At 40.4% G+C, this 20,486-nt stretch overlaps 1 protein-coding gene across 1 annotated transcript in view; it reads right to left on the reverse strand.

The window, feature by feature from the left end:
- Positions 1-565: 565 nt before the first annotated feature.
- Positions 566-20,486, reverse strand: part of HSD17B7 (hydroxysteroid 17-beta dehydrogenase 7) — a 30,923-nt gene continuing 11,002 nt past the window's right edge. Inside the window, exons 5-9 of the mRNA XM_082861718.1 lie at positions 19,146-19,340; positions 15,512-15,616; positions 14,545-14,601; positions 11,030-11,128; positions 566-1,030 (exon numbers count right to left, since the gene is read on the reverse strand). Coding sequence (XP_082717844.1) covers positions 929-1,030; positions 11,030-11,128; positions 14,545-14,601; positions 15,512-15,616; positions 19,146-19,340 — 558 coding nt within the window. The 3' untranslated portion in view covers positions 566-928. The remainder of the gene's footprint in view (positions 1,031-11,029; positions 11,129-14,544; positions 14,602-15,511; positions 15,617-19,145; positions 19,341-20,486) is intronic.

Below are 20,486 nucleotides of genomic sequence, written 5' to 3' on the forward strand. Positions count from 1 at the left end.
TAAGATGGTCACTCAGAGAATGGGCAGTATTTCCTCCTGCTGGGGCAGGTGAAAAGGAGAACCAGTGTGTGTCTGTGTCATGATTATTCAAGTCTACACCTCATCCCATGAAGTGTAGCTTGGGCTGCAGTTCACAGAATAAACAAATTGTGACTAGCACAATTTTTTTTTTTTTTTACATCTTTATTGGAGTATAATTGCTTTACAGTGGTGTGTTAGTTTCTGCTTTATAAAAAAGTGCATCAGTTATACATATACACATGTTCCCATATCTCTTCCCTCTTGCGTCTCCCTCCCTCCCACCCCTCTAGGTGGTCACAAAGCACTGAGCTGATCTCCCTGTGCTATGCGGCTGCTTCCCACTACCTATTTTACGTTTGGTAGTGTATGTATGTCCATGCCACTCTCTTGCTTTGTCACAGCTTACCCTTCCCCCTCCCCATACCCTCAAGTCCATTCTCTAGTAGATCTGTGTCTTTATTCCCGTCTTACCCCTAGGTTCTTCATGACATTTTTTTTTCTTAAATTCTATATATATGTGTTAGCATACGGTATTTGTCTTTCTCTTTCTGACTTACTTCACTCTGTATGACAGACTCTAGGTCCATCCACCTCATTACAAACAGCTACATTTCGTTTCTTTTTATGGCTGAGTAATATTCCATTGTATATATGTGCCACATATTCTTTATCCATTCATCCAATGATGGACACTTAGGACAATTTTGATATAACACCATTCTTAAGAATATATTTTATCAATCTTTTTCTCACATGCACAAACATACACACAGTCATAGAGGTAATTCTGAAACAAAGAGAAAATCAGAACTCACAGTTTACCACAAATGCACACCATCCAACTCAGAAACCCAGGTGCTCCAGAATCCACAGAAGGCATGAAAATGGTGCTCAGAGAGCACCATTTTCAGCTCTGGTTTTTGCTTTTTTGAATGGTGACCCTAATATCCTTTTCCAGTTCCAGTAAGTTTTGGTAAAATTTTTCAGCAGTGTCTTCATCTAGGTCTATCTGGAGAAGAAACAAAGATGGGGATGACTACGAAGGAAAAATGAAATGAATAGTATTTGAATAAAACGGAGCCATTTAAATAACACAGGTAAGAGAACCCAAAATAGGGCCAGTTGGAATGGGCTGTGGTGGCAGCCATGTGGGGAATGTTAGGAATCCTGAGGACACATTAACTCTCCATCCAAACTCCAACACTCACTACTGATGCTTCCCTTAAATAGCAAGACTGAAAGATCTGAGCTTTGCTGTCTCCCCTAACTGCTGTGTACCTAGTAACAGAAGACACCAAACATCTGTGATATAAAGAAGGCCAGGAGAGGAAAATCAAGAAATTTCTTTTTTAATTCCAACTGCTACTTACTTCCTAATATCCACATTCTTTAGTAAAAAGAGCCCTGATCTTAGCTGAGCTCACTGCCCTGCAGATGCAAGACTACATTTCCAGCCTACACTGAAGTTAGTGGTACCAGGTGACCATGTTCTGGCCAATGAGATGTAAGTGGAAGTGTTGTATGGTACCTATCCAGGACTCTCTTTAAAAGGAATGGGGCACCCCTTTCTTTCTCCCTTCTTCCATGCTGCTTCCCTGATGTATAAGGATGAGGGCCACACCTCAGGGATGACAGAAGGAACCTGGGCACCTGACAATTTGCAGAGCTGCCAGGCCAGCCTAAGGTTGCCTCTCCAAACTGCTTTACATGCGAGAAACCTAAGTTTTTATCTTGTTTAATCCACTATTATTTTACACTCTTCTGTTTTATGTAGAAAATCTAATTTTAACTTACTTACACACTGTACGTAAAAGCAAACTTTCAGCCCCTATAAAGTGTTTGTTATCTCTTTCCAAGTCAACACAGAGCCTAAACTTAAAAAAAAAATCCTCTTTCTTCATGAAGCTAAAAGGCTAAAAAATGAAAGAAAACTTTATAACATTTTGGAAAAAATATTTCTATTCGTTCAATCATATTAGTGTTTTTTCATGTTGTAACTGGAAAAGACATTATAGCTCTCTTTAGTTCAACCCAACTTTTAAACAGAGCAGAGAGCTGACTTCCCAAAATTAATCAAAGGTTAAAACATATTCTGCAGTGCTGGGAAAACGGCAGAAGAGTAAGACGTGGAGATCACCTTCCTCCCCACAGATACACCAGAAATACATCTACACGTGGAGCAACTCCTACAGAACACCTACTGAATGCTGGCAGAAGACCTCAGACCTCCCAAAAGGCAAGAAACTCCCCACGTACCTGGGTAGGGCAAAAGAAAAAAAAGAAAAAACAGAGACAAAAGAATAGGGAATGGGACCCGCACCAGTGAGAGGGAGCTGTGGAGGAAAGGTTGCCACACACTAGGAAGACCCTTCGCGGGCGGAGACTGCGGGAGGCGGAGGGGGGAGCTTCAGAGCTGCAGAGGAGAGCGCAGCAACAGGGGTGCGGAGGGCAAAGCGGGGAGATTCCCGCACAGAGGATCGGTGCCGACCGGCACTCACCAGCCCGAGAGGCTTGTCTGCTCACCTGCCGGGGTGGGCGGGGCCGCAAGCTGAGGCTCGGGCTTCGGTCGGAGCACAGGGAGAGGACTGGGGTTGGCGGCTTGAACATAGCCTGAAGGGGTTAGTGCACCACGCCTAGCAGGGAGGGAGTCCGGGAAAAGGTCTGGAGCTGCCGAAGAGGCAAGAGACTTTTTCTTCCCTCTTTGTTTCCTGGTGCGTGAGGAGAGGGGTTTAAGAGCGCTGCTTAAAGGAACTCCAGAGATGGGCACGAGCCGTGGCTAAAAGTGCGGACCCCAGAGATGGGCGCGAGCCGCGGCTAAAAGCATGGACCCCAGAGACGGGGGAGACGCTAAGGCTGCTGCTGCCGCCACCAAGGGGCCTGTGTGTGAGCACAGCTCACTATCCACACCCCTCTTCTGGGGAGCCTGTGCAGCCCGCCACTGCCAGGTTCCGGGGATCCAGGGACAACTTCCCCGGGAGAACGCACGGAGGGCCTTAAGCTGGTGCAACGTCACGCCAGCCTCTGCCGCTGCAGGCCCACCCCGCACTCCGTGCCCCTTCCTCCCCCCGGCCTGAGTGCGCCAGAGCCCCCGAATCAGTGGCTCCTTTAACCCCGTCCTGTCTGAGCAAAAAACAGACGCCCTGCAGCGACCTACATGCAGAGGCGGGGCCAAATCCAAAGCTGAGCCGCTGGGAGCTGTGCGAAAAAAGAAGAGAAAGGGAAATCTCTCCCAGCAGCCTCAGAAACAGCGGATTAAAGCTCCACAATCAACTTGATGTACCCTGCATCCGTGGAATACCTGAATAGACAACGAATCGTCCCAAATTAAGGAGGTGGGCTTCAAGAGCAAAATCTATGATTTTTTCCTTTTCCTCTTTTTGTGAATGTGTATGTGTATGCTTCTGTGTGAGATTTTGTCTGTATAGCTTTGCTTCCACCATTTGTCCTAAGGTTCTATCCGTCCCTTTTTTTTCCTAAATAATTATTTTTTAATTCAATAAATTTATTATACTTTTATTTTACTGTATCTTCTTTCTTTGTCCTTTTCCTTCCTTCCTTCCCTCCTTCCTTCCTCTCTCCCTCCCTCCTTTCTTTCCTTCTTGCCTTCTTTCCTTCTTTTCTTCTTTCCTTCTTTCTTTCTTTCTTTCTTCCTTCCTTCCCTCCTTTCTTTCTTTCTTCCTACTTCTACTAATTCTCTCTACTTTTTCTCCCTTTTATTCTGAGCCATGTGGATGAAAGGCTCTTGGTGCTCAGCCAGGAGTCAGGGCTCTGCCTCTGAGGTGGGAGAGCCAACTTCAGGACACTGGTCAACAAGAGACCTTCCAGCTCCACATAATATCAAACAGCAAAAATCTCCCAGAGATCTCCATCTTAACAGCAACACCCAGCTTCACTCAACGACCAGCAAGCTACAGTGCTGGACAACCTATGCCAAACAACTAGCAAAACAGGAACACATCCCCACCCATTAGCAGAGAGGCTGCCTAAAATCATAAGAAGGCCACAGACACCCCAAAACACACCACCAGACGTGGACCTGCCCACTAGAGAGACAAGATCCAGCCTCATCCACCACAACACAGGCACTAGTCCCCTCCACCAGGAAGCCTACACTACCCACTGAACCAACCTTAGCCACTGGAGACAGACATCAAAAACAATGGGAACTACGAACCTGCAGCCTTCAAAAAGGAGACCCCAAACACAGTAAGATAAGCAAAATCAGACGACAGAAAAACACAGCAGATGAAGGCGCAAGATAAAAATGCACCAGACCTAACAAATGAAGAGGAAATAGGCAGTCTTCCTGAACAAGAATTCAGAATAATGAGAGTAAAGATGATCCAAAATCTTGGAAATAGAATGGACAAAATGCAAGAAACAGTTAACAAGGACCTAAAAGAAATAAAGATGAAAAAAGCAATGATGAACAACAAAATAAATGAAATTAAAAATACTTCCCTAATATGGGAAAGGAAATAGTTAATCAAGTCCAGGAAGCACAGAGAGTCCCATACAGGATAAATCCAAGGAGAAATACTCCAAGACACATATTAATCAAACTGTCAAAGATTAAATACAAAGAAAGCATATTAAAAGCAGCAAGGGAAAAACAACAATTAACACACAAGGGAATCCCCGTAAGGTTAACAGCTGATCTCTCAGCAGAAACTCTGCAAGCCAGAAGGAGTGGCAGAACATACTGAAAGTGATGAAGGAGAAAAACGTGCAACCAAGATTACTCTACCCAGCAAGGATCTCATTCAGATTTGATGGAGAAATTAAAACCTTTACAGACAAGCAAAAGCTGAGAGAGTTCAGCATCACCAAACCAGCTTTACAACAAATGCTAAAGGAACTTCTGCAGGCAAGAAACACAAGAGAAGAAAAAGACCTATAATAACGAACCCAAAACAATTTAGAAAATGGGAATAGGAACATACATATCGATGATTACCTTAAATGTAAATGGACTAAATGCTCCCACCAAAAGACACAGATTGGCTGAATGGATACAAAAGCAAGACCCATACATACGCTGTCTACAAGAGACCCACTTCAGACCTAGAGACACATACAGACTGAAAGGAAGGGGATGGAAAAAGATATTCCATGCAAATGGAAACCAAAAGAAAGCTGGAGTAGCAATTCTCATATCAGACAAGATAAACTTTAAAATAAAGACTATTAGACAAAGAAGGACACTACATAATGATCAAGGGATTGATCCAAGAAGAAAATATAACAATTGTAAATATTTATGCACCCAACACAAGAGCACCTCAATACATAAGGCAAATACTAACAGCCATAAGAGGGGAAATCGACAGTAACACAATCATAGTAGGGGACTTTAACACCCTACTTTCACCCATGGACAGATCATCCAAAATGAAAATAAATAAGGAAACACAAGCTTTAAATGATACATTAAGCAAGATGGACTTAATTGATATTTATAGGACACTCCATCCAAAAACAAAGAATACACATTTTTCTCAAGTGCTCATGGAACATTCTCCAGGATAGATCATATCTTGGGTCACAAATCAAGCCTTGGTAAATTTAAGAAAATTGAAATTGTATCAAGTATCTTTTCCGACCACAACACCATGAGACTAGATATCAATTACAGGAAAAGATCTGTATAAAATACAAACATATGGAGGCTAAACAATACACTACTTAATAACGAAGTGATCACTGAAGAAATCAAAGAAGAAATTAAAAAATACCTAGAAACAAATGACAATGGAGACACAATGACCCAAAACCTATGGGATGCAGCAAAAGCAGTTCTAAGGGGGAAGTTTATAGCAATCCACCCCATCTTAAGAAGCAGGAAACACCTCAAATAAACAACCTAACCTTGCACCTCAAGCAATTAGAGAAAGAAGAACAAAAAACCCCCAAAGTTAGCAGAAGGAAAGAAATCATAAAAATCAGATCAGAAATAAATGAAAAAGAAATGAAGGAAACAATAGCAAAGATCAATAAAACTAAAAGCTGGTTCTTTGAGAAGATAAACAAAATTAATAAACCATTAGCCAGACTCATCAAGAAAAAAAGGGAGAAGACTCAAATCAATAGAATTAGAAATGAAAAAGGAGAAGTAACAACTGACACTGCAGAAATAAAAAAGATCATGAGAGATTACAAGCAACTCTATGCCAATAAAATGGACAATCTGGAAGAAATGGACAAATTCTTAGAAATGCACAATCTGCCAAGACTGAAGCAGGAAGAAATAGAAAATATGAGCAGACCAATCACAAGCACTGAAATTGAAACTGTGATTAAAAATCTTCCAACAAGCAAAAGCCCAGGACCAGATGGCTTCACTGGCGAATTCTATCAAACATTTAGAGAAGAGCTAACACCCATCCTTCTCAAACTCTTCCAAAATATAGCAGAGGGAGGAACACTCCCAAATTTCTTCTAGGAGGCCACCATCACCTTGAGACCAAAACCAGACAAGGATGTCACAAAGAAAGAAAACTACAGGCCAATATCACTGATGAACATAGATGCAAAAATCCTCAACAAAATACTAGCAAACAGAATCCAACAGCACATTAAAAGGATCATACACCATGATCAAGTGGGGTTTATTCCAGGAATGCAAGGATTCTTCAATATACGCAAATCTATCAATGTGATAAACCATATTAATAAATTGAAGCAGAAAAACCATATGATCATCTCAATAGATGCAGAGAAAGCTTTTGAAAAAATTCAACACCCATTTATGATAAAAACCCTGCAGAAAGTAGGCATAGAGGGAACTTTCCTCAACATAATAAAGGCCATATATGAAAAGCCCACAGCCAACATCATCCTCCATGGTGAAAAACTGAAAGCATTTCCACTAAGATCAGGAACAAGACAAGGTTGCCCACTCTCACCACTCTTATTCAACATAGTTTTGGAAGTTTTAGCCACAGCAATCAGAGAAGAAAAGGAAATAAAAGGAATCCAAATCGGAAAAGAAGAAGTAAAGCTGTCACTGTTTGCAGATGACATGATACTATACGTAGAGAATCCTAAAGATGCTACCAGAAAACTACTAGAGCTAATCATTGGATTTGGTAAAGTAGCAGGATACAAAATTAATGCACAGAAATCTCTGGCATTCCTATATACTAATGATGAAAAATCTGAAAGTGAAATCAAGAAAACACTCCCATTTACCATTGCAACAAAAAGAATAAAATATCTAGGAATAAACCTAGCTAAGGAGACAAAAGACCTGTATGCAGAAAATTATAAGACACTGATGAAAGAAATTAAAGATGATACAAAGAGATGGAGAGATATACCATGTTCTTGGATTGGAAGAATCAACATTGTGAAAATGACTCTACTACCCAAAGCAATCTATAGATTCAATGCAATCCCTGTCAAACTACCACTGGCATTTTTCACAGAACTAGAACAAAAAATTTCACAATTTGTATGGAAACACAAAAGACCCCGAATAGCCAAAGCAATCTTGAGAACAAAAAACGGAGCTGGAGGAATCAGTCTCCCCGACTTCAGAGTATACTACAAAGCTACAGTAATCAAGACACTATGGTACTGGCACAAAAAACAGATCAATGGAACAAGATAGAAAGCCCAGAGATAAACCCACGCACATATGGACACCTTATCTTTGATAAAGGTGGCAGGAATGTAAAGTGGAGAAAGGACAGCCTCTTCAATAAGTGGTGCTGGGAAAACTGGACAGGTACATGTAAAAGTATGAGATTAGATCCCTCCCTAAGACCATACACAAAAATAAGCTCAAAATGGATTAAAGACCTAAATGTAAGGCCAGGGAGTATCAAACTCTTAGAGGAAAACATAGGCAGAACACTCTATGACATAACTCACAGCAAGATCCTTTTTGACCCACCTCCTAGAGAAATGGAAATAAAAATAAACAAATGGGACCTAATGGAACTTCAAAGCTTTTGCACAGCAAAGGAAACCATAAACAAGACCAAAAGACAACCCTCAGAATGGGAGAAAATATTTGCAAATGAAGCAAATGACAAAGGATTAATTTCCAAAATTTACAAGCAGCTCATGCAGTTCCATAACAAAAAAACAAACAACCCAATCCAAAAAATGGGCAGAAGACCTAAATAGATATTTCTCCAAAGAAGATATACAGACTGCCAACAAACACATGAAAGAATGCTCAACATCATTAATCATTAGAGAAATGCAAATCAAAACTACAATGAGATATCATCTCACACCAGTCAGAATGGCCATCATCAAAAAATCTAGAAACAATAAATGCTGGAGAGGGTGTGGAGAAAAGGGAACCCTCTTGCACTGCTGGTGGGAATGTGACTTGGTTCAGCCACTATGGAGAACAGTATGGAGGTTCCTTAAAAAACTACAAATAGAACTACCATATGACCCAGCAATCCCACTACTGGGCATTTACCCTGAGAAAACCAAAATTCAAAAAGAGTCATGTACCAAAATGTTCATTGCAGCTCTATTTACAATAGCCCGGAGATGGAAACAACCTAAGTGCCCATCATCAGATGAATGGATAAAGAAGATATGGCACATATATACAGTGGAATATTACTCAGCCATAAAAAGAAATGAAATTGAGCTATTTGTAATGAGGTGGATAGACCTAGAGTCTGTCATACAGAGTGAAGTAAGTCAGAAAGAGAAAGACAAATACCGTATGCTAACACATATATATGGAATTTAAGAAAAAAAACTGTCATGAAGAACCTAGGGGTAAGACAGGAATAAAGACACAGACCTACTGGAGAACGGACTTGAGGATATGGGGAGGGGGAAGGGTGAGCTGTGACAGGGCGTGAGAGAGGCATGGACATATATACACTAACAAACGTAAGGTAGATAGCTAGTAGGAAGCAGCCGTATGGCAGAGGGATATCGGCTCGGTGCTTTGTGACCACCTGGAGGGGTGGGATAGGGAGGGTGGGAGGGAGGGAGACACAAGAGGGAAGAGATATGGGAACATAGGTATATGTATAAGTGATTCACTTTGTTATAAAGCAGAAACTAACACACCATTGTAAAGCAATTATACCCCAATAAAGATGTTAAAAAAAAAATTCTGCAATGCATTTCTATGAAATGCTAATAAAATACTTTGGTTTATAGAATTAAACATTTTCTCCCCTTGGTAAACCAATTATTCCTTCAAGATCAATAGATAGTAAGTCCAAACAAATTCTGAGGGCCTAAAAGTAAGCTCATTAGTTTACAATAGAGTTCCCAAAGTGTGTTCTTTGGGATGATGTTAAGCATTATGTAAAATTTAAAGAGAAAAGAAAAAGTTGTATAGTCAAGAATAGCTTGCAAGCAGCAGGATGAAACATGTCACGCATATTTCTTAACTGTATCAACTTCTCAAAGCCTTTACTGGGCTAATGTGCATTGTGCATGTCTCTGAAAGAGGGACATATAATATGAAGCATGTCTCAAATTTACTTGGCTGACAAACTGCTTTCTGCCAATCTTCTCAAGGAACTATCCCACAAAAGGTATTTTGGGAAACACTGGAGGGTCATAGGTTCATTTTCAGTAAACATATACCATGGGAAGCAGAAAGCCTGGTTCCCCTTAGACCTCAAGCTACTGATATAGACAAGATCACTGACAATTTTGACTCTGACTTAGCTAACTTATTTGCTTCAATCTAAGTTTATTTTATGCCAATTCCTCCTCACAATAAGATAGGCAGTGAAAAATGGGAAGCTAAAGTAAACCTTACTCATGACAAAAATACAACAAAATTAGGACTTCACTGGTGGTGCAGTGGTTAAGAATCCGCTTACCAATCCACCTACCAATGCGAGGGACACGGATTCGAGTCCTGGTCCAGGAAGATCCCACATTTCTCAAAGCAACTAAGCCCGTGCGCCACAACTACTGAGCCTGTGCTCTAGAGCCCGTGAGCCACAGCTACTGAGGCCCGCGCACCTGGAGCCCGTGCTCTGCAACAAGAGAAGCCACTGCAATGAGAAGCCCGTGCACTGCAAGGAAGAGTAGACCCCGCTCGCCGCAACTAGAGAAAGCCCACGTGCAGCAACGAAGACCCAATGCAGCCAAAAAAAAAAAAAAAAACAACAAAATTAATCCTTACAGGGTCAAAATAAAACTTTTTTCATTTTTCTAATATGTAACTAGGTTTATTTTTATTATTTATTTATCTGGCTGTGCCGCATCTTGGTTGCAGCAGACAGGATCTTCGTTGCCACGTGTGGGATCTTTAGGTGCAGCATACGGGATCATTTTTAGTTGTGGCATGTGAGACCTAGTTCCCTGACCAGGGATCGAACCCCAGCCCCCCTGCATTGGGAGTGCTGAGTCTTACCCACTGGGCCACCAGGGAAGTCTCCTGTAACTATGTTTAATTTCATTTTAGGTTACACAGAGTCTACAAAACACAGCATTCATTTTTTTTCCAAACTCCATCCCGTACCTCCTCAAAACACCAGTCTATTAAAGCTAACAGTTGTCATAAGTGGAACTGAACACTCAAAGGGAAGCTAACTTCACTCAGAAAGATGCTTTATATTTCATCCAACTTGTGACACATTTCTTGAGCACCTGCCATGTGCAAGGGAACATGCTAGGAAAGGGAGTGCAATCCCCCCCTCCTCATGGAGCTTATCCTTGGACAAGGGGGCCCGCTACTGAATGAATACTACGCAGAACTGGCATAAGAGGTCAAAAAAGCCTAGCATGAAAGCATCTGACCTGATGTAAAAGGTCACGTGAAAGCTGTGATCTTAAAGATAAACAGTAGAAATGAATCAGTAGAAAGAAGGGCAAGAGCAGTTTAGGTGGAGAGAAGGTGTGCCATAGCTGAGAGGCAGGAGAGAGCAGAAAGAAATGAAAACAGGCCCACGTGATGCCAGCGAGCGGAGACGGGAGCCCCAGGAGAGAGAAGCCGGGCAGCTGGTAGGGCTGGTCAGGAACCCAGCAGCAACCTCTTCAGTGAAACAAAGGAAACATTTACCTTTTTGGACGTTACGTAATTGCTTCCAAAGCCAGTGGTGGCACTCAGATATTTCACCAGAGGATCGAGAGACTCGGGCTTTTGGTGGAAAAGCCAGACCTGGAAAAGAAGAGGGTGTCAGTGATTCTTCTCTTCTGCCCAAGGTGAGTGAGGCTGGAGGGGATGTACAATCAGCACTTTACAGAGCCCCAGACAAATTCTAAAAGTCCTCCTGAACAGCATCAGCTCACTGTGATGCCTTCATGAACCACTACTATAATTCGAAGGAAGACAGTAGGCCAGCCTGCTTAATAGCATCCTGTGAAATTTTTATTTAAAGCAAAAAACCATATTTTAGCTGTCTCTTCTCTTAATCCCCAGATTAAAGTTCATGGCATGTGGTCTGGAGCTTATTCAGAGTGGATACTCAGCTCACGCCACAGTAAAGTATGGGTCACTGATGTGATATTTTATTAATAGATAAGCACACACACGTACAACTTTCAAAAGATGTACGTGGTAAAAAGTCTTCCTCCCCAATTTTCTAGCCACCCAGTTCTCCTCTCTGGAAGCAAACACTCATGCTACTGTTTTGTATATTCTTCTAAGGAAGTCTATTTGCTTAAAAAAATATATATCCATTTCTCTCATGCAAATGGAAGCAAAATATACACACTACTCCACACTTTGCATTTTTCACTTGAACAGGCCTTGGAGATACTTTCAAATCAGTATATGAAAATTTTATTCTCTTTTAAAGTAGCACAGTATTCCATTTCATGGATGTGCCACACTTTATAGAATCAGTTTTCAACTGCTAGACCTAGAGGTTCTTTCCAGTTTTTGCTATTACAAACCTCACTGTGATGAACGATGAATACATCATTCCATATAAGCTTGAGTACATCTATAAGATAAATATCAAAGATGGAATTGCTGGGTTAAGGGTATGTGTGTTTATTATTTTGAATGATCTTGTCAAAGAGTCCTTGATAGAGGCTATATGAGTCTACTCTCCCCCAGCAATGTAGAAGAGTGCTTATTTCCCTAGACCACTGCCAATATAGTACATTATCAAACTTTCTAATCTTTGCTAATCAGAGTTGAAAAACAGTTTTTCATTATAGTTTTAATGCGCATTTCTCTTAGTAGGAGTAAGATTAGGCATCTTTTCATATGATTAAAACAGTTTCAAAACTCTCTGTTCATGTCCTTTGCCTATTGTTCCAATAGGTTGTTTTTCTTGATTTGTTGAAGCTCCTTAGATATTAAGAAAATGTAACCCTTTATCTATGGTATGAGTAGTAGGTGTTCTTCCACTTTGTGGTTACTCTTTCGAGTATATGTGTAGTGAGAATTTTAGTCATGTAAAATTTTTTTACTTTTATTAAATCAAAATTTTCAGTCTTTTCTTTTATGGTTGGTTACTGGGCGCAGCTAAGCCTCCACACTCTTCAATTATTTTATAACTTCCCCGTTTTTGTTTTTTTTTTGGCAGCACCAAGCAGCCTGTAGGATTAGTGCCCCACCCCCCGTATTTTTTTCTAGTAACTATATATTTTAATTTTTATGGATCTTTTAACTTACCTAGAATTTTATTTGACAGTAAGGTAAGAAGAAAAGATCCTATTCTATTATTTTCTGAATAAACCATCTTTTCCCCATTGTTTTGGAAGGCCATCATTATCATATACCAAATCCCTGTATGCTATGGGCCTATTCTCAACTTTCTATTCTGTTCCATTGATCTGTCAGTTCACATGCCAGAACTATACTTGTTTCATTAAGATGGTCTTCTTTAAAATCTCAAATGCTGAAATACACAGAATCCTTTACAATAAGCCTTCTCTCATTTACTCCTATAATTCCTATTTTATAGTTAATAGTAAAAGGCTTAGATGGGTGAAAAACATGTGCCCAAGGGTTCACAGCCAGAAACTGGAGAAATGGACAGAATTCCTATAATTCTATAGTAATAGAATTATATATAGCACATTCTTAACCACTGTGCTTTAGGCCACTCAGGTTCAAACCATCTAAGGAGATAAAACTTATCCAAAGATTGAAGAGATTCTTGCAACACACGTGGTGTGCTCAAACCCTCATTAGTATCCACCAGCATATATAACCATCACTAAGTGGTAATTACCTCCTACCCATCCACACTGAAGGAAATTACAGCAGGGTCACAACAAACTTTTAAAACTGTGACACTGGGGTCATGCTGCTCATCTCATCCAAATCCAACCTATCCTTCAGAGCCCGGATTAAGCCCGACTCAGCAAGCAAAGCGTCCTCCAACTAGTCCAGCCCCACTGTGATCCTCCTTTCTGATTATTCCTACAGTACTTGCCACCAGATGACAGAATGTCTTCCTTTCTTGTCTATTTTCTCTATTCATTCTTTTTTTCTAAACATGACTCTAAGCTCCTTAGTAATTTCTAACTATTTTGACTTCTAACTAGATTTTGACTTCTATTTCCACACCACCGACACTCAATATATACTGGACCTCTAGACTTGATTTTCAGTGACATAAATGTGCGGAATGAGTGCCCTAAAGGACTATTCATTATCTTAAATAGTTTGACATATACATTAAGAAATAATTAAAATTAGTTTAAAAGTACTTGCTTCTACTGTGTGTCTCTACAATCAATGCATTATGTTTCTGCAGTGTTTACCAAAAGAAGAGTGCCAAGTCAATTCCCTTAACGTTTGCCTTAATTTCAATTCAGCTACGATTTAAGAATCTGTTAAGTATGAGCACTACAGTGCTAGGCTCTCGCGTTTTCAAGATGCCTAGCAAAAATCCTGAGGGAGCTAAATGGAGTGAGGGAGACACACACACACACAGAACTGACTTTAGTACAACAGAATTTCAACCAGATGGTGTAAAGCACAGAGGACAAATACATTTCATCTTGTATGATGATTCTGATCCATTAGTAGTGGATGTCTTTGGGCCTTGAGTTGAAAAACACTCAGAGACATCATTTATGTAAGCAGAACAGAGTATTATGATCCATTACTAATGTCTGCCATTGATGAGGAAACACATGCAATCCACACATGTGCGGTTTAAGGAAACGAACTTGTTTTCTAATAAAGTAACAACTCGCTTCTCGAATATTAACAGAGAAAAGAGAACCCTCCCATAAGGAAATGGAGCTGGACTTCGTTGCCTCTACTCTTGACCCATGAAACACACCTTCTCCACAGGAAATCTCACACTGACTGCCCAGCCACCGTCTTGCTTTGCCTGCCGCTGCAGTATTCCACGCTGTGCTCTCCTCCGGCTGCTCACGTATTTTGCTTCTACAGAAGTGCTGTCCCCACAACCATGGTATCCAGTGCCATGAAACATACTAAACTTTCAAAGTTCACTCCTAATGCTCAGAACTTAGTCCTAAACAGGACCTTGATTATTCAGAGCTTGTTCTCTTATCTTTTCTGTTAAGATTGTTTCTAAACCAGTGAACTTACAGTCTACATCTGTGAAGTGAATACAATATATTAAAACTCTAGTAACATACCAGTGCTTCTGTTCCATTGTATGGTGTCAACGTGAAAGCATTTGCGAAAAAGCGGAACTAAGAAAAAGAAAACCATAGTCATTTCGTGGTGGTTTAGAGTCACAAAAGCATTATTCATTTAAATATTAATAAAAGACAACCTGCATTTATTATAGAGCATTTTTTAAGTTTCAAAAAATAAAGAAATCTAAATAAGAAATACCACTTAATCTCCATTACTCCAATCAACCACTTTTAACATGAAGGCATATTTCCTTCTCATCTTTTTTCTCTGCCTGCTATAATGGAGGGATATTTTTTTCCTGAGCTCTACAAGGAGGGACATTTCCTAAAAGCAACATCTTCTAATGTGTGCTGGAGGACACTAGTCCTGCAAGATGCTCAAAATACAAAACAAGCAAAAACATGATTCTATGATCATACAATGCACAATCATACACTTCTGGGGAACTTTTAATGCATCTGACTACATTAAAAGCTCAGAGAAATCCAGTTTGATATCGTTTAACTCGTTATTGACCAGGGGATTTTTGCAGAAACTAATGCCTGTAGCCGGTAATTTGTTATGAATATTGAAACGTCTCTAGTCAATAACGTTTGGGTAACAAAAGACGTATTAATATGTCTCTGAGACGTATATAACATATTACTGAGACATAATATACGTCTCAATAATATGTGAACACAGGTTTCCCAAAATTATATAATCATAGAACTCTTGGGATCTATGGTGCATGACCAAAGAAACATTCCCTTAAAGAAAAGTGGACACTCAGATGGTGGTACAGTCGGAATATCAGGTAGTATGAAGCAGAGATTACATACTAAGTAACGTCAAAACCCTTGAATTAAATGGAATTCTGCCACCTTTAGATTCAATTTCTTATTTCCCAACCCTTAAACACAACTTTTTGGTTCCAACTCGAACAGCTTAAGTAAACTAAGACAAGAAGTATTCATCACTTACCAGCCATATGATTGGCATGATCAACGTCCACACAAAGGGAGGCATAATTCCATATGTCAAATTGGTCAACACCGTACCTGGGCACGCTACACTGGAATACAGACCCTGGGAACACAGAGAGGGGTAGCAATTAATTTTAATTCAATATACTTTGAGTCACCTATGTGCTAGTTAATAAAGGAGATACACAAATGAGCCAGCAAGCCAGGGCATCAAGGATTTATGCTCTAAGTTGTCCTTGAAGCTGGGTAGACCATTTCAGTTTAAGAATCATGTACTGAGAACTCACTATGAGAGGCACTCAGGATGCAAAAAATAGTAAGATAAAGTCTCTATTCTCAAGAAACTTAGAGAACAAAGAATAACCAAGCTTGAAGCTGGACGAGAAAAGTAGGACCTGGTTACCTGAGTTTTCCATGTTATTAGCTTAATTGAAGATCAGCTGACCAATCAAAATAAGCTGTGACAAAGCGAGAGAGTGGCATGGACATATATACACTACCAAACGTAAGGTAGATAGCTAGTGGGAAGCAGCCGCATAGCACAGGGAGATCAGCTCGGTGCTTTGTGACCGCCTGGAGGGGTGGGATAGGGAGGGTGGGAGGGAGGGAGACGCAAGAGGGAGGAGATATGGGAACATGTGTATATGTATAACTGATTCACTTTGTTATAAAGCAGAAACTAACACACCACTGTAAAGCAATCATACTCCAATAAAAATAATAAGCAGTTAAGATTAAAAAAAGACATACACAGTAAAGTCTTTGCCTGCAAGAAGTTTCTGATCTAGTAAATACAGACAACTAAACCTCAACTGTGTCTGTTTCCCTGCAGGTATATAAGGTCCATATCTCCAGCTTGAGTTGGGAGCTCCTGGCATCAGAGAGGAATGAGGGCTGTGTGTGGTTCCACAAAGACCTCCTCCAACTGAAGATCTCTAAATCAGGTTCTTAGCCCAGGACTCATCATTTTAGAAAGATCTGTTCTATAAAGAGAGCCCCAGTTAACATACGGCACGTATTAGTAATAGAAGAGGCCCTGGGTGGTCTTTAGTAATCCTTGGAGCACTGGGATTTGTTTTACTAGTTTATTTGGTTTAATTTTCACTGCATTTTACCTTATTTTGATGTTGACCATTTTAATTTATATTTTTATTACTTTTAATCTTATTATTTTTCTTTTAAACAAAAATAGAAAATGCCAGTGTAGCACAGTCAGTTCAGTGGACAGAAAGTACTCTGAGCATCAAAAGCTGGAAGGTCTTCTTCTTTATTCAGTGCTGCAAGGGCCTGGAGGTGCCTGACATGGATAATCCAGCCCCCGAGAGTCCCCCTGATTTACCAACAGTCCTCTGAAAAAAGTCAGGAGGCTTAGAGACCAAAAATTCTTCCCAAGAATATTTTGCCCCAAAGATAGCTAAGGAAAATTTCTTATTCTGGGAACTAGCCAGGAACAGTTAGGGCCTTTTCAGCCCTAAATGAAGACATCTGTGAACTAACATCCAGGGCTTCCAACACATACAACTTTCTGACATTAAGCAACAAAAGAAACAAGCAAGGAGGCCGTCTTATCCAAGACTACAGTCACCCCACACGTTTAATCCTAGGGAATGAGTGTGACGACCCTGCGTACTTCCACAAGGCCTGTGTGAGGGGCCATTCATGGATGGTTAGTCTTTCAGGTAGCTTGTACAGACCTAACAACACTTCCAGTCATACAAGCCGTCAAAGGGAGGTAGTTCTTTATTAGCTACTTCTCTATTCATAAAAGCCAAGGAGAAAAATCACAGGCTGCAAAATAATCACACAGATTTTAGGAGGCGGCAGCATTAGCTAAATCTCCCTTTTCTGTAAAAGATGAAATCCCAAAACTTATTTGACAATTGAGACAAGCAAAATCCCAGAGCTTATTATGAAAAGAGAAGCTAATCCACTCTGACCTTACCCCTAAAAGGGAGTTTCCAGAGGACAAGCAGTTGTGACAAGTTTTTAAACATCTCAAGAAATCTCAGGAGGAGGCTCACAACTGGACCAACACACTGAGCTCGAATAATAACAAGAAGAAGAACAGTCAACCCACAAACACACATAAGCGCATGCACACACAGGTGCAGACCACATGACCACAGACACCCAAGCACACATACCACATATACAATCACATTCATATACATATGCACACACCCAAAAAAACCACACATGTGCATGTGGATAGGCACACTCACACATGTATGCATGCACACAAGCACACACCCTCCCACCCCCCACGCATTCACGCCCACATGTGTGCAGACACATGCACACACGCACACAAGCACACACACACACATTCTGAGCACAAAGCATGGCTGTGACTGCTTCGTACCAATCCCATCATTCAAGCCTCCCAACAAATCTATGAGGCAGGCACTATTATTATCCCTGTTTCTCAGATAAGGAAACTGAAGTACAAGGAGATTAAATAATTTGTCCAAGTTTACAAAGCTGGTGACAAAGCAAGGATTCAAATGCATTTCTAGAGAATATGCTCATAGCTTCTACTTTTATACCACCCTCTTCACTAAGAGGCTTGATTCTAAGAGCCGGTTCTCAGAAGTGAGAATTCCACCTGATGAAGGTCTCCATTGCAGAATCAACCAGGTCTAGACCATTACGTAAGGCTTAGACTGCTGTACCTAAAGTGTGATCAAAGAACGTCCCTTAAGGGCAGATAGTTTCTGCACTGTCTTTTTATTTTTCCTTCCTCCTCGATTCTGAGCCTGAGCCAGTACCCTAAAAATGGTCAGTCTTTTGTAAATATTAGTGGAATTAAATTTCTCCCCAGTCCCACACTCAAAAAACACAGTCAAAGCAAACAAAGGAAAATGCCCATGGGAAAGACCAGAGATTTCCAGTTAAGATTTTAGACCTGGGCAAGAGAGACACACAAAGAAGCACTAAGTTCCAGACCACAGAGGACACAAGGAGCCAGCATGACTGACAACAGCTGCTCTCAAAACCCGGGTCCTCACAGAGACAGAGCTCTGCAGCCTCACCAAAGGTCACCACGCTCCAGAAGGCTTTCTAAGTACCAACTGTCCTATAACATCAGATATAATAAACACTGGGTGGCCGCATGGCTTAGTGGGAAAAATCCAAGCTATGAAGTTAGCCGTGGGCTCAACTCTGAGCTCTACCCTTTACTAGCTGCGTGACTTCTGGGTAAACGACTTAAGGGCTCCAATCTTTCGTGTCCTCATATGAAAATGGGAATACTCAGACCTACCTTACTATGATGGGAAAGGTAGTAAATGACATACATAGATAAAAAGGACGGCACCTAAAACATAGCAAATGCTTAACAGTAACTACTGACATTGTTAGTAGTATCATTCTGTTATATAAAATATAGCTCTTGAAGAGCTATGGAATGGTGAGTGAACCCCCATATATCTAAAAGGTCAGGAGCTAATTATCTCGGCCCTAAAACTTTCCTATACACCAACTATCAGTCCTCATAGCAATCCTGCTCAAGAAACAATATTTCATCTTCTAAACTACCATAGTTACTAGAAAGCCAGCCATCTTACTAGGAAATCAGTGGTAGTTCAGAAATCACTGCCCTGCTATTTCCATATCACTGAGCCAGGCCTCACCCGCTGGTTGAAGTTCCTGTTCAAAGCCACACTCAGAAGGTCAATAGCATATTTGGAAGAGCTGTAGGGCTCCTGGCCTTTGCTGTGCTGGATGTCCTCAAGGTTGAAATTAGATTTCACTGCATTACGAGATGATGTCCAGATGAGCTGAGATGGACTGTCACTCTGACACAGGAGAGATTCCAGTTCCCGAATCTGAATGAGGAATAAAAGAAACAAAAAATGTATCAAAATATACTGGGGGAGTACAAGATAACAATTTTGAAACCAATATAAATGTACACTAGAATTGAACAGGTATGTCATTGGTAGAGTGGGACACAGGTACACAAGAGAAGAGACTAGACTGATCTATGTGGTAAGGGATTAGAGTCAGAGACATCAGTGTGAACTCATGATTAGCTTAATAAAGATTCAGATGGTTACATACAAAATATTTACAGATATTTATACATAAATGGGTTAGTATGCACATAGATACATCCTTGCTCTGTTAGCTGAGAGAGCCTAGAAGCAAATGCTATCTCAACAGCAATAAGCACCCATACCTTGGTTTCTAATACCATTCTCTAATAAAAGGAAACAGATCTCCTTAGGAAAATGGCTGATTCTAAGACTGGGATAGGAAATACGTAAGATGAGTCTTAAACATCATGTGATGCCAGAAAGGATGTGCTCAAAACAAAACCAGAAAGCCATAATGATGAGGGCACGTCGAAGATATAGAGGTTCCACAGGACAGAAAGCCTAGAAATAAACCCACGCAGCTATGGTCAATTAACCTAAGACAAAGGAGGCAAGAATATACAATGGAGAAAAGACAGTCTCTTCAATAAGTGGTGAAGGGAAAACTGGACAGCTACATGTAAAAGAATGAAATTAGAACATTCTCTAACACCATACACAAAAATAAACTCAAAGTGGATTAAAGACCTAAATGTGAGACCAGATAGTATAAAACTCCTAGAGGAAAACACAGGCAGAACATTCTTTGACATAAATTGCAGCAATATCTTTTTGGATCCACCTCCTAGAGTAATGAAAATGAAAACAAAAATAAACAAATGGGACCTAATTAAACTTAAAAGCTTTTGCACAGCAAAGGAAACCATAAACAAAACAAAAATACAACCTACAGAATGGGAGAAAATATTTGCAAATGATGCAACCAAAAAGGGATTAATTTCCAAAATATACGAACAGCTCATACAGCTCAATATCAGAAAAAACAAACAACCCAGTCAAAAAATGGGCAGGAGATCTACATAGACATTCCTCCAAAGAAGACATACAGATGGCCAAGAGGCACATGAAAAGATGCTCAACATCGCTAATTATTAG

Source organism: Leucopleurus acutus, assembly GCF_964270905.1.
Source record: "Leucopleurus acutus genome assembly, chromosome: 2".
Lineage (NCBI taxonomy): Eukaryota > Metazoa > Chordata > Mammalia > Artiodactyla > Delphinidae > Leucopleurus > Leucopleurus acutus.